This window comes from Moschus berezovskii, chromosome 9 (assembly GCF_049115385.1).
Source record: "Moschus berezovskii isolate FMDL1 chromosome 9, NW_MosBer_1.0, whole genome shotgun sequence".
In the NCBI taxonomy this organism is placed as follows: Eukaryota; Metazoa; Chordata; class Mammalia; order Artiodactyla; family Moschidae; genus Moschus; species Moschus berezovskii.
In genome coordinates, this window is record NC_142468.1 from 10,750,972 (window position 1) to 10,765,026 (window position 14,055).

The window sequence follows — 14,055 nt, forward strand, 5'->3', positions numbered from 1 at the left end:
TAGCAATAGGATCTGGGCTGCAAAGGGGGCCGTGAAGCTGGAGAATTCTGACATAAAGAGTGATTATATCCTGGGGAGTTAAGAGATTCAGTAGAAAGAGAGGCTAGTGGTAAAGAACCCATCTGCCAGTGCAAGAGACGTCAAGATGCGGGTTCCATCCTTGGGTTGGGAAGATCCCCTAGAGGAGGGCATGACCACCCACTCCAGGATTCTTCCCTGGAGAATCCCATGGACAGAGGAGCCTGGTGGGCTAAGGTTCATAAAGTTGCAAAGAGTCGGACACGATTGAAGCAACTGAGCACACACACACAGGAGGTTAAATGCCAAAGATGATGGAAAATGGGCAGGGGGTCGGGGGGGGCATACTGAAGAAGGATTTGGCAAAGCGGTTTAATAATTTTCTATTCATAATAACATCCTTAGATTTATACGATCATTTAATTGTTCTTTAAATGCTTCCTTAGTTGTGCGATCCAAAACATTCAACTACCGAAAAGAACAAATACTCCATCTTGTGGCCAGAAAAAAAAAAACTCAGCACTTTTCTTCAAACATGACCGTAGTCAGCTGTTTTGCCTCGAATCCTTCCCCTCATTATTATAAATATCGGTATTGAGAGAAACAGCTTTCATTATGAAGCTCCGTAACTCAAAAGATTCCCTGCCTGACTTATCAAAAGGCTTCAGATGAGCTGTGTCACTCTCACGACAAGATTAATTGATTAATCCCTTTATAATTAACAGCTATGAAGTGAAGTCACTCAGTCATATCCGACTCTTTGTGACCCTGTGGATTGTAGCCTGTCTGGCTCCTCTGTCCATGGGATTTCTAGGCAATAATACTGGAGTGGGTTGCCATTTCCTTCTCCAGGGGATCTTCCCAACCCAGGGATCGAACCCGGGTCTCCTATATTGCAGGCAGATGCTTTATCCTCTGAGCCACCAGGGAAGCCCGCTTTAGTATTCTGCAGAAGATAGGGGCAGAACTATAAATACTATTGGACGCTTGTTTTTTTTTTTTTTTTGGCTGTGCCGCACGGCACGTAAGATCTTAGTTCACTGACCAGGGATTGAACCTGTGCCCCTTGCAGTGGAAGTGCGGAGTCCTGACCTTTGGACAGCCAGGGAGTTCTCCGCAGACTGTTTAAAGGGACAAAGTCATAGAGAGTGTAAACAGTCAACTGCAAAGAAATCCATTCATTTGATAAACCTTTGTGTATGCCTGTATTATTGGGGTTTAATAGTTAAAAGGGTCTGCCCTGTCTTACAGAGCCTGTGGTGTAGTGGGGCTGGGCGAGTGTACAGGGTACAGGGGAAATATACACAGAGGGGCACCTGATTCTACCTGGGGAGTCAAGAATAGCTTTATAGCAGAGGTGATCTTTGAGCAACTGTGCAAGGCAAAGAAGAAGGATTTCCCAGGTGGACTGAGAAGGGGAGAAATTCCAGACCAAGCCAAGGGCATGTGCACATTCAGAGCCGTGATGTACACAGGCCCAGTAGCTTGGTGTGGCTAAACCCCAGAACATTAACCAAACTGTAAGGACTCTCAGAGAACCTAGTGAGGTTTTTCTCTTTTGGTTATTTGTTGGGATGTTTTCCTGATATTTCTTTCTGATTATTTCTCTCCAACGTCTATTCCTTAACAGGTGGAAATTGAGCAAAAAAAGAGTTTGAAGCTAGACTTGGAAGACGATATGGAAAATCCCAAGGAGTGCGGGGTCCAGTGATGAGGCTATATTGCAGGGGTTCGTGACCCAAGCAGCACGATAGGATGTCTTCCTGAATAGCTGAAATTCAAGTCAGTACCTAGCATGGCTCCTCCCTGTGGGAAACAGGGTATGGACTGTCCTGTTTGTAGTTACCTGCATTCTAACAGGAAACCCTAAGGTGGCTGCCTGGGAGAGGCTCTGACTATGCTTGAAGCTCTCAGGTCCCCTGGCCTGTGGAGCTTATAGTATAATTAAGTCTCCTCTCCACTCTTGCTTATCTCATGGCTCTTGGGTGTGGCTTGTCATGACTGATAATAGTCAGGAAAAGACCGCCCCCCTGCCCACCCCTCCCACCCCCCTGAACCGGCCCCCATCAGTGTTGGTGTGATTCCTTCCTGATGTTCACCTGTCAATCAATTTCTGGAAAACAATTTCTTGAGATGTTAATTAACCAAGACTCCACCTCCATCACTCCCTCTAGAGAAAAACTGAGTAAAGGTACAAAACCAATTTCCTCTCTGGGTCTGCTAGACCTTTCTTAGGTGTCTCCATGTTTCAAATGTTAGCACTATGCAAGAAGGAAGTTTCTGAAATGTTTTCTTCCCGGTTCGAGATTGAAACACTTTTTCCGTCTTTCTAAAGTGTCAGTCCCAGGGTTCACTATCCCAAGTCACAATAGACAATTGGGAAAAGGCACAATAGGACATGTTTAAATTCCGTAATTAGCCCTATATTCTGCAAAGAGTGGCTGTTGAAGGGAAAGCAAAATTGAGCTCTTTTTCTTTGTTCCAGGGAAAAGGAACATTCATCTTGAGATGATATTCGATTCAGGAGACAGCTTCAATCTCAGTGATTTTCTAAATTCACACTGAAAAATATATGCCATTTCTGACTCCTGAAATAAGTGGGTACATATATCTCAGGCATTTGTCAAGGGCATTTTGGGAACTCCATTTTATACCTCATAGCCAATAGACAGCTGCGTGTCTCTAACTCAGACTTTACAGGAAATATAATTTGAAAAGATCATTTTAAAAGCTGTTTCAAAACTAAGCTTGTATGAGCTTTTCCTAAAAGTTCAGAGTTTGATAATCACAGTGTTCTAATGGATCTGAAAGGCAGAAGACTCTAGGGTAGAGATAGGGGGAAGCCATATTTTTCTAACGTTGGGAACCTACAATCCTGATTCCAAGGATCTGGGGCACTCAATATTCTTTCTCTTCATCTGTTCCTTTTCACGTTCTGTACCTCCGCATCCCAGAGGGGATAATAGCTCAGCAATTTAAAGGCAGCTTTTATTTGCCTTCTTAGCTCTCCTATGAAGAAGAGAGTTAAGGGGGGCAGAAAGTACGCCTATCAGATTTATAGATGACCCAGGAGTAGACATATATATCTAGTCTGTTGACTAGTAGATTCAGGATTAATTCATCCCATGAATATTCACTGAATTCTAACTATGTTCTGACATTAGGATGCAGAAATCATTATAATTTTTGAAATATGTGAAGATAAGACTGAAACTAAAAGGGTAAAATTGAACAGGCATTAACGAGAGGCCCCCATGTTCTGAGTTTCCTAAATGCAACCTTCTGAGCATAGGCGAGGGCACCTGTGTGTGTGCGGATGTGTGTGTTAATGGGAAAGGTGTTAGAAAGTCCTGGTTTCACAGCAGTTTTTGTAGAAATGTTTTCTTAGGGAAATGTGAGTTCAGCTTTGCGTTAGGGGTATCTCTCGGCTAAACGAACACATTCGGCCGGTGGTGACAGAAATCTCGGGAGCCCTCCTCGTGGCACAGCTCAGTCCACATCTGCGTGGAGGACTGGGTTCAGTTCTGGGAACCACATTTTAAGAGAGACATTAATAAATTATTGCGTCCAGAGTCAGGTGACCAGATCATGAAAAGCCTGATTATATATGGAACCGGGCAATAGTTCCCCTGAAGAACAGAAGGTATAGCTGCAAAGGGAAAAAGAGGGGATGATATAATAGCTGCCTTGAAATCTCTGTTGAACTATAAAGGGGGAGAGGAACTGGACTTTTCCTGTGTTGCTTCAAAGGGCAAAAAGAGGAACTTAATAGATAACAGATGCTTGCTTCAACACACGAAAGAACCTTGTAATAGGAGTTATTCTAAAGAGGAATGGACTCAACTAGTAGAATTTCCAGTTGCTATAGATAAACAAGCAAAAGCTAAAATAACCCATTTCTCCTAAATGCCATGAAAGGGACTCTAAGATTGGATGTAGGCAAGATTCTTACCAAGATATCTTCTACATAGACGTTTAGTTTCAATAGTAATAGGACTCTAACTCTAGTTGTTTTTAGTTTGTAAGTGGCTTTTCATGCTCTTTGAAATACGGTAGGTTCCTCTAGAGGTCTTTGTCAAGTGGGGGGACTCCAAGGCATAGTCCTTCTCCCATTGTGCTAAAAGCTCATGAGGATTCCTCACAGAAGCATTGAGATGGGTGGAAGAGTTGCCAAGGTCAAGCGTATTCTAGCACCTTCTTTACCCAAGTTTAGAGCCCATGCACCCTCTCAAAAGCTCTGCTTCACCTGCTAGCATCACATATGTATTGGTGGTTGGACCCTTTTTTCCTATTGGTTAATTCTCATTGCCTTTGTGCTTTACCTGGATTTTTTTTTCTTTTTTTTTAAACCAAGGGTTGGAAAACTTCCTTTCATACTATCTACATTCAGCAATCAAATTATTCATTTTTAAAAACTTAACACCTTGATTTCATCAGATTTGTTTTCCCTCTGTTTTTTAGAAATTGTTTATGGCTAGCATTTAGGGAATTGCAAAATGTAAGACTACTTATTTTTAGATGTAGTTTCTATGTAGTTTTGTTAATAGCCTACATAGAAAACACAGTTGGACAAATACCTTTTTGATATGCAGATTGTAAGTTTGCTACCCTGGATTTCTATTTTGTGTGTCTATAGTCACAAATATTCTTTTTCTATGTTATCAATGATGTGAAAATATTAGAAGTGAATTCATTTTACCAGTACACAACCTGTTACTGTTAGAACATAAATTTGATGTCCCTTGATCTTAAGAGCTGTGCTTTTTTTTTTTTTTTTGAGACTGGTGACTTGCTTTATGACTTCATAGTAAAGGAAGATAAGAAATGATCTCATTGTGATATATCAGACGAGAGAATACGAGGTATTTTGGGGGGAGACCATAAACCCCCCTCTGCCACTCTTACCCTTGTGAACATAGTGCTAGTTAGGTCTTATCAAAATTTTGTGTTTCACTTAAATATAATCTGGGCAGTTTTTCTTTTTTCTATTTTGTCCCCCGCCCCCCACCTGCCCTGACCATCCTGCATTATTGTCAGGGTTCATAACCCTTGAGAACATTATTTTGGAGAGGGGGCACTGCATGGCTTGCAGAATCTTAATTCCCTGACTAGGGATTAAACCTGGGTCACCACATTGAAAGCTCTGAGTTATAACCACTGGACTGCCAGGGAACTCCTGAGAATGTTGTTTAACGTAAAATATTTCTCATTTGAAATGAGAGTAATTTCTTTTCAGATCTTATAGATGAGGGCAGGAGCTTCAGAGCGTTAGTCGCTCATTCGTGTCTGACTCTTCGCGACCCCTGGACTATAGCCCGCCATACTCCTCTGTCCATGGGATTCTCCAGGCAAGAATATACTGGAGTAGGTCCCTCGAAATTCATATTCCCAGGAAATGTGACTCATGGAGGCAAGAAATGTATCTTATTCTTTCTTTCTACTATCTAGCACCACACTTAGAATATAATAAATTTCAGCTATTTTAAATCCATGCCGATAGGACAGACATATTCATGTAATAAAGAAAAATTATTCGGTATTCAATAAATGTTTGCTGAATGAATACTGATCCTGAGACTCCATGACTACCTAACCCTTCCTTATCATCAGACACTTAACCTTAAAGCATACAAACATGCTTTCATTTCCTGGAGCACTAAAGTAATTTCTTTTCTTGCCTCCACTGTCAACTAATAACTGTCAGCACTTAAGCACTTAATGTGCAGCTGAATTTAAACTACAGTGAACCTTATTCATGTTGAAAAACAATTTTGTGTCCAAAGATAACAGCAGCACAGATGCTGTCAACGGTCTGGATTATTGATTCAGTCTTGTTCTCGCAAGTCAGAGAGCTCTGTGAGCCCGAGCCGTGTCTATTCGAATGGTCAGTGGGAGAAGGAAGCATTTACTAGAATCATGGGCAGTCTTGTGTGTTCGGCTTTGTTTTCCCTGACAGTGACCACTCAGCAGTGTCACTGTGTGTTTATTACCGTAGTAAGGAGGAGGCCTGGGATAGCAAACTGAAACTTTTGAAGGAACATCAGGATTTCAGAACTGCTTTAAATCTCATAAGTTTCGTGGTGGTGGGAAAACACAATGATCCAAAATTTTCCCTCCAACTCTTGAAAATATTAAGTTGATGTGAATAGGCAGCGCTGCCATCTAGCCTACTTTTTAAAATTTTCTCAGTTGGGAATGGTAAATTTAACTCTTCTATGAATGATGATTGTAAGTTAATTCTGGCATATCTAGAGTTTAGGTCATGTTAAAAATGCAACAGGAACTTCAAACAAAACTGGGCCAAAAAACTAAATCCACAAAAAATATCATCCAATAAAGGAATTATCTCTTAACATGTCACTAATAAGTGTCATCCGAACTGTGACAGCGCTTATGAAATTAGTCATAGCATTCTCACCAACTTCTAAACATGACCAGTCTTTAAGTGCCAATTCCCTACAAGTCACCATTTCTTCATTTCTTAATTATGTTCTTTGTAAATGAAACTTGCTTTCGATATTGTGGCTCATATTTATGTATTTAAGGAATGGAAAGTGAAAGCGATGTATAAGGCAGTCAACAATGTAGAAGACAAATGCGTGCATCAGCAGCATTCTCCCATGTCTTCACTAAACCAGGAAGATGGAATGTTTACATTTCTACTACTGTGCCTTAGCAAGTCTGGTTAAGAGGCTAGTTCTTTTAACAACTGGGGAAAAAAAATAGTATCTCTGAATTTGTAATATTCCAGGCCTGTAAAGGCAGAAAATATCCATAGTAATGTGTTTGGTAGTGCCTGGAGAGAGGCAAATAATAATGGCATTTAATGAAAAGTTATAAAAGAACAGAATCAAAAAATATAAGGTATGGAGAAATGACAAATAGAGCACTGACCACCAAACCTCAAAATACATGAACGAGAGGCCATCCCTTAAATGTAAGGAGCTCCAGGAATACTAAGTTTGCCTGGCAGAGATAAACAATAGAGTGAATTGAGTTCAACAAGTATTTGGTCAAGGTTCTGTCCCAGCAGCCAGTTCTGTACTGGGAGCTAAGGGAATGCAAGTACACTGTGGACTGCTGATGTAAAGGGAACCGGGGTTTCTGGGAGTCTTTAAAGGATCCCGTCATAGAGAAAAGCATCATGATGAGTCACTGGCTATTTTTCCAGTTGGGTTTCAGAACCCTCAGCTAAAAAAGTGAAGACGCTGGACTAATTGTTCCCTCAGGTCCTTTCCAGCTCCACTTGCATGAACTGTGCTCTGGTGCCACTGTAAGTCATACTCCATGTCAATAGGACTCTTCATACAGTCTTGAGAAGCAAGCAGTTTAAGATTGGAATACTGGGGAAAGCAGCCGGACCATCTCTCCCCTTTTATGTCTCTATCATTGACCCTGCAACCCTCTATTTAGTAGCTGCCTTCCAAACACAGAGAAACATGGCGGATCGTGATCTCATTGGCACCCTGCTCTGGAAGTTCCCCTAGCATCATCCAGCACAACAGTGGTGTGAGGGTAAAGAGGACTTCAGAGGATTTGGACACTACCCGAAACAGAAGTAGGTCTAACCCCCCAAGATACGGAAGGGCCACGGCTGACCAACAATTTATAAATATGTCCTTTTATAGAAAAGACTTCAGAAATCAAAGGAAGAAAAAACAGGAAAGTTTCTGGGAATATCTGTCACATAGTTATGGCAAAACCAGACTAGAGAAAGGGCTGGTCCTCCCTATCCGATCTTTTAGTAACAGGAAAAATGTAACTATTAATTTTTTAAAAACCACATACAAGCTACAAAGTAGCATCTCCTTTGTGGTATGTGTTAGTATGATTTTGTTTCTAGTACTAAGAGTTGGTCAAATGTAATGGCTTGATTCCAGCCAGCCAGAGGAAGAAATCCCAGCCTCCTCTTCCTTCCGGTCCTGTCTTCTGCCGCAGATCAAGCCCTCAGCGCTGGCTGTGGACTCCCTCTAGCCACACTTGACTGAAGCCCTGAGCACCGGGGTCTTGCCTCCGTGCGCTTCAGGATCAGTGCCCCCATGTGGTTGCCAAGGGGAGCAGTTCTGGGGAAGCATATGGCCACTCAGGTCCTGACAGCAGCCAGTTAGTTGGACCAGAGCGTCTAAGGGTTTTGAAGTCCTGGGGTAGCAGAGGGAAGAACATGAACAGCTCTCACTCTGAGTCAGCATTCGTTTAACCTTTGTGTCAGCCTGCCAACAGAACCTGGAGAAAGTTTACCGTGTTCAGGAAATGAAACCACCAGTGTTTTAAGCCTGGAAGTGCTAAAAGAGCACCCCCCTCACTCTCCACATGCCACGCCCATGGTGAATTTCAATATGTCAGGATGGAGGGACCCAGGGTCCCAGTGAACGATTCAGCTGGTGCAAGGCTTGGGTTTTCCTTTCTTCACCATCCATCCTCATTCAGTGTTGTGATTTATTTTATGTAAAAAGTTTACTTAAAAAAGTATGTGCCTATGTAATAAAGTCTACACACTGGCTAACTCTATAGAGGTGAGGTTTTGTTTTCAATTGTTCTGCTGATTATTATCTGTAACCCCCTTTTTGAGCTATGAAAAAGACCTATTAATAAAAACTTTTAAACAAAATCTGTTACGATGCAAGATTTAATTTGATCAAGCATAATAAAAAAATGTTTATTATTAAGAAGACTCACCCAGTTATTACAGTGAGTGATCATAAGTTGACAAGTTACCAAGTGATTTGCATCCTAGCTCAAGTTTATCATGAATATACTTTAGTGAATTCAAGATATATTTTCTGCATTCCTACTTTGTGCCTAATTCTGTAAGAAAACAAACAGTTCTTACAGGGGTTTTTTTGGCAATAAGAAAATACATATATAAATAAGTGAGAAATATAAAAGAGCATATAATCAAATAACACACTTATTTATATTATGTTCCTGGCATATTGTTAGCACTCAACAAATAACTGTTTAATTCACTGATGAGTCCAAATGACTAATGTCAACATAAATGCAGGGGAAAAAATCATTATGGACTAAAATACTTGGGAGGTTTTCATAAGAAAGATGGCTTTTCAGTGAGGCCTAGAAGTGGGGATAAAATTGAATTCAGTGGCAAGAGAACGGGAGTTTAGAGTTGGGAAGAAGCAAATGTAAATATAGTTGGATTAAGAGACAGGCGTCACCTGGGTCAGGGGTTCACGCCCATCAAGAGGTGAGAGTGGCAGAGGGGCCGAGCTGTGGGAGAGCCGGCCTCCAGCTTGAGGTTGGACTCCGTCTTGTAAATGCCGTGGAGCCACTTGAGAATCTTGCCAAGAAAGCTTTATTCTGGAATGACTAATCTGTCTGCAACGTGCAGGTTGTTTGGTCCAAGGGAAAGATGGAAGGCAAGGAAAATAAAGGGTGGTGGTTTTTTTGGTTTTTTTTTTGGTGTAAACAAGAAAGAGACAGAGATTTGTGTTTTGTTTAGTTCAAACAGACCATAGACATGTTATTGCGAAATACAGTTATCCACAAGGGGGGAACTCAGGCCGGTTCAGTGGTTCCTACCATTGAGGGAACTCTATCCTGAACAGAACACACAGAATTTCATAGCCTAGTTGGTGCAAAATTAATTTATATTAGTAACTTATCAGGTATGCAATAGGATGAAAAGCCAAATAGGAGCATAAGGTTTTCTTCAGTTCAGTTCAGTTCAGTTGCTCAGTCGTGTCTGACTCTTTGCGACCCCATGAATCACAGCACGCCAGGCCTTCCTGTCCATCACCAACTCCTGGAGTTCACTCAGACTCACGTCCATCGAGTCGGGGATGCCATCCAGCCATCTCAGACTATGGATATTCTACTCCTTTCCCCTATTCTTCCCTTCCTATCTGCCCAGAGTCCTCTTGAACAAATTTTGAGACCTAATTTTTTAGTTCCCATGCTGTCACAAGGTTTTAGCCTTCTAAAGTCCCTCTTTCTTTTAATATCTAAGTGGAACAACTACTCAAGTAACTGTTTGGAGCCAAGTATTCTTCCTGGGGTTCCTTAGGATTTGGGGGAGGAAGGGCTGGGAATGAGAGGAAGTGAAGATGAGAATTTAAACATCTTCCGTGTCACCTGTCAGCTCTCACTCTAAACTCCTCTCAGCTCCTCTTTTATCACTTCTGACTGTGTGCTCTGTATTCCTCCACGCTGGGCACTTTCTGTCTCCCTAGACATAATAACAGGACCTAACACTTAGGTAGTGCTTACCACCTGTACCAAGTATTTTAGATCTTATTTAATGAAGGCAGCCCCCTCTCTCCATTCGTCAAGGCACTAATAATTCAAGGCTGGTGGTATAGTTTAAAATCAATGGTGAGTATTTACAGCAGGGAAAGAACCTAAAACAAAGTATCACATACCCCTGTTTCTAAAGTTCATTGCCAATACCCCACAGAGGAAATTCTTATTAAAGATCTTTCTCACTTAGCTCTAGCTTGAGTAAAGGCACCAATCCCTCAAGTCCCCAGATTTACTGTTTCACTGCCAAGGGAGAACTGAAAACTCTTCTTAAAATCCCATTTTAAGTGGGAATTAAGTTTTAAAGTTTCAAGACCCTTGAAAATCACTCAAATTGTCTACAAAATAGGGTGTCATTCTTCTTTAATGAAAGTCACTCTGTGACGCTCAATTTTTCAACTTCTTCATTGAGGATACCACTAGAATCATCACCACCCAAAATCCCAGCTACCTGAACAGTGCCTTCCAGTTCACGGTCAATGTGGAGAAGTCATTAAAATGAGTCACACAGTTATTCCCTGAGTTTAGCGATGTGAATTGACTGTTTCAGGATCAACAGCATCTTTTATCTGCCTCACAGATCCACTGAGTGGAATAGCAGACCAAATAACTTCAACAGAAGCATATCCATTAGGCTTCACTTTGTTACACAAGGCAATTTTTAGCTCCACTCCATCATATCCTGTTATGGACCCAGGAAAAGATGCTGAAGTATCTTTCCATACCAAAGAGAATTGTGTGTTAGATCTCTATAAAAAGAACTTATTCACGATTTTTATCTTAGAGGTCTCAAAATTACAGATACTATTTTTCAATAGGAGTTAAAACCAAAATCAGGTACTTTCCTCCCAAACACAGTCTAGGTCTCAACAGAAAGGAACGGGATAACATCTATTCTCTCCCTTTCAAGAGCAGACCCGGGGGCAAGACTGCTGTCTTAGCTCCCTCTGCTCTCCTCCCCTCTCTTCTCACCAATAGGCATAAAGTCCCAGAAGCCTAGACTAATCCGCTGACAGCAGCAGAGAAAAGGGTATATATAATTCAGAAACTGGGACAGTCTCCAGTTATTTCTTCCCACATTGGACTCTTTTTGAACAAGCCCCTATTGTACATCTCTTCTACTGCCTTTAATGCTCATATGCTGCCTTTTAACATTTTATATTTATTGGCTTTATCCTCCTCATTAAAAAGCAACAGCTATTATTGCTTTCTCAGTATATGGCCAAAGTGCACCGAAAGCAAAATGAGTCAGCAAATATAATCAACATGCAACTGAATATGACTAAAATTCATTCTGTATTTCAGTTAAGACTTTCTTGAAGTCAACTCCTCTTTCCATTTCTGAGCCTCTGCAGTCTGGGAAATCTACTGCTGCTTTTCTTTCTCTATGCACCTTGGAGGTTTACTGCTGTTAGAAATGCTACAAGAATGCTGAATTCTCCCAATTTGCTAGGCAGTACAAAACTTATCCCTCAATTTCCCTCTGTTAATAATACACATCTAATAAGGGGATGACAACTGCAATGAAAAAAGAAATGCTCAGTGTAAATGATACAAATATTTGGTGACCAGATTGAATGTTGGGGCAAAGGAGAATCAACAATTTAGACCTACGGAACCTGGGTATATTTATCCTGAAAGCCTTGCCAGTAGCCTATCAGAAACCTAATATTTAAAAAAAGAAAAAAAAAAAACTTGCTGTTTCTTTTGCTACCAAACTAACAAGTATATACTAATATATTTTCTCCTGAGACTTTAAAATGATGAACTTAAAGAGCACCCAAGACAAGGCAGGACAGACAGGAAGCTGCAAAGGTTTGGAGGAGAATGCAGCTGTTGGTTTGCAGCAAGCAAACAGAGAGCTGCACAGATGGTCTGGGCCACCACCCTGTGCTGAGCCTCAGGCCTGTGTCTGCTGGTGCAGGCGGAGGCTGAGTGCTGAAACTCAGGCTTCAGAGGTCGCACCTGGGGAGCGGACTTGGGTTAGCAGTATGGAGACAGCTGCAGCGACTGGAGCGTGGTGTAGGCCACAACCAGGGCTGTGTGTGAAAGCCTAGGCCCACAACAGACGTCCGGTTCGGGAAGGGGGAGTGGAAGGACGTGCACGCTTCTCCTCCTGCGAGAGCACCACAATTGCAACTAGCTGTTGAACAGCCATGGACAGGAGGCCGCTGGAAGCCACCAAGAAAAAGGTACCCCACGTCCAGAGACAACGAAGAAGACGCAGCGAGATGGTAGGAGGGACGCAATCACGATAAAATCAAATCCCATACCTGCTGGGTGGGTGACCCACAGACTGGAGAACAGTAATACAAAAAGAAGTTGTCACACTGTTGTGAGGGTTCTGAACCCCATGTCAGGATTCCCAACCTGGGGGATCCAACAAAGGGACTGGGAATCCCCAGGGAATTTGGCTTTGAGGGCCAGTGGGGTTTGATTATAGGTCTTCCAGAGGAATGGGGGAAACACAGACTCCAGTCTTGGAGGGCACGCACCGAGACCCAGAGGAGAGGGGCAGTGACCCCACAGGAGACTGAACCAAAGTCACCTGCTGCTGTTGGAGGGCCTCCTCTGGACGTGTGGGTTCTCAGAGGCTAACCGCAGGGACGGGGGACTGGAAGGCTCCCTTGGCGTAAACCCTCTTGGAGTTCACCATTAACCCTACCATAGAGCCTGTAGTCACAGACTTTACTTTCTTGGGCTCCAAAATCACTGCCATGAAATTAAAAGACGTTTGCTCCTTGGAAGGAAAGCTATGACCAACCTAGACAGCATGTTAAAAAGCAGAGACATTACTTTGCCAACAAAGGTCCGTCTAGTCAAGGCTATGGTTTTTCCCGTGGTCATGTATGGGTGTGAGAGTTGGACTGTAAAGAAGGCTGAGGGCTGAAGAATGGATGCTTTTGAACTGTGGTGTTGGAGAAGACTCTTGAGAGTCCCTTGGACTGCAAAGAGATCAAACCAGTCTATCCTAAAGGAAATCCGTTCTGAATATTCATTGGAAGGATTGATGCTGAAGCTGAAACTCCAATACTTTGGCCACCTGATGTGAAGAGCTGACTCATTAGAAAAGACCCGGATGCTGGGAAAGATTGAAGGCGGGAGGAGAAGGGGACAACTGAGGACGAGATGGTTGGATGGCATCACCAACTCAACGGACATGGGTCTGAGTAATCTCTGGGAAGTAGTGATGGACATGGAAGACTAGCATGCTGCAGTCCACATGGTCACAAAGAGTCAGATGCAACTGAGTGACTGAACAACAACAGCAAGAGCCCATAGACCCCAGGGATGTGTTACCTCTGGCTAAACAACTACCCGGGAGGGAGTGCGGCCCCACGCATCAGCAGATGATTGGATTAAAGCTTTACTGAGAAGGCCCTGCACACCAGAGCAAGACCCCATCAAGAAGCTTGCAATCTGCAGTCAGTGTGATCCCTATCAAATCACCAATGGCATTCTTCACAGAACTCAAATGAAAAATTTCACACTTCATATGGAAACACAGAAGACCCCGAATAGTGAAAGCAGTCCTGAGAAAGAAGAATGGAGCTGGAGGAATCAACCTTCCTTACTAAGCTACAGTCATCAAGACAGTATGGAACTGACACCAAAACAGAAATATAGATCAATGGAACAAGATAGAGAGCCCAGAAATAAACCACACACCTGTGGGTACCTTATTATCAACAAAGGAGGCAAGAATATACAGGGAGGCAAAGATAGCCTCTGCAATAAGTGCTGCTGGGAAAACTGGACAGCTGCATGTAAAAGAATGAAATT

The 14,055-nt window shown here is 42.4% G+C and overlaps 1 protein-coding gene across 6 annotated transcripts in view; it reads left to right on the forward strand.

The window, feature by feature from the left end:
- Window positions 1-9,732, forward strand: part of STON2 (stonin 2) — a 170,635-nt gene extending 160,903 nt beyond the window's left edge. For 3 of the 6 annotated variants that reach the window (XM_055437435.2, XM_055437436.2, XM_088839410.1), the window contains exon 7: window positions 1,649-9,480. In XM_055437435.2, the coding sequence (XP_055293410.2) occupies window positions 1,649-1,729 (81 nt within the window). In that variant the 3' untranslated portion in view covers window positions 1,730-9,480. Of the gene's footprint in view, window positions 1-1,648 lie in introns of all 6 variants that reach the window. The other 3 variants (XM_088839412.1, XM_088839411.1, XM_055437438.2) reach the window with 3 other exon arrangements.
- The last annotated feature ends 4,323 nt before the right edge of the window (window positions 9,733-14,055 follow it).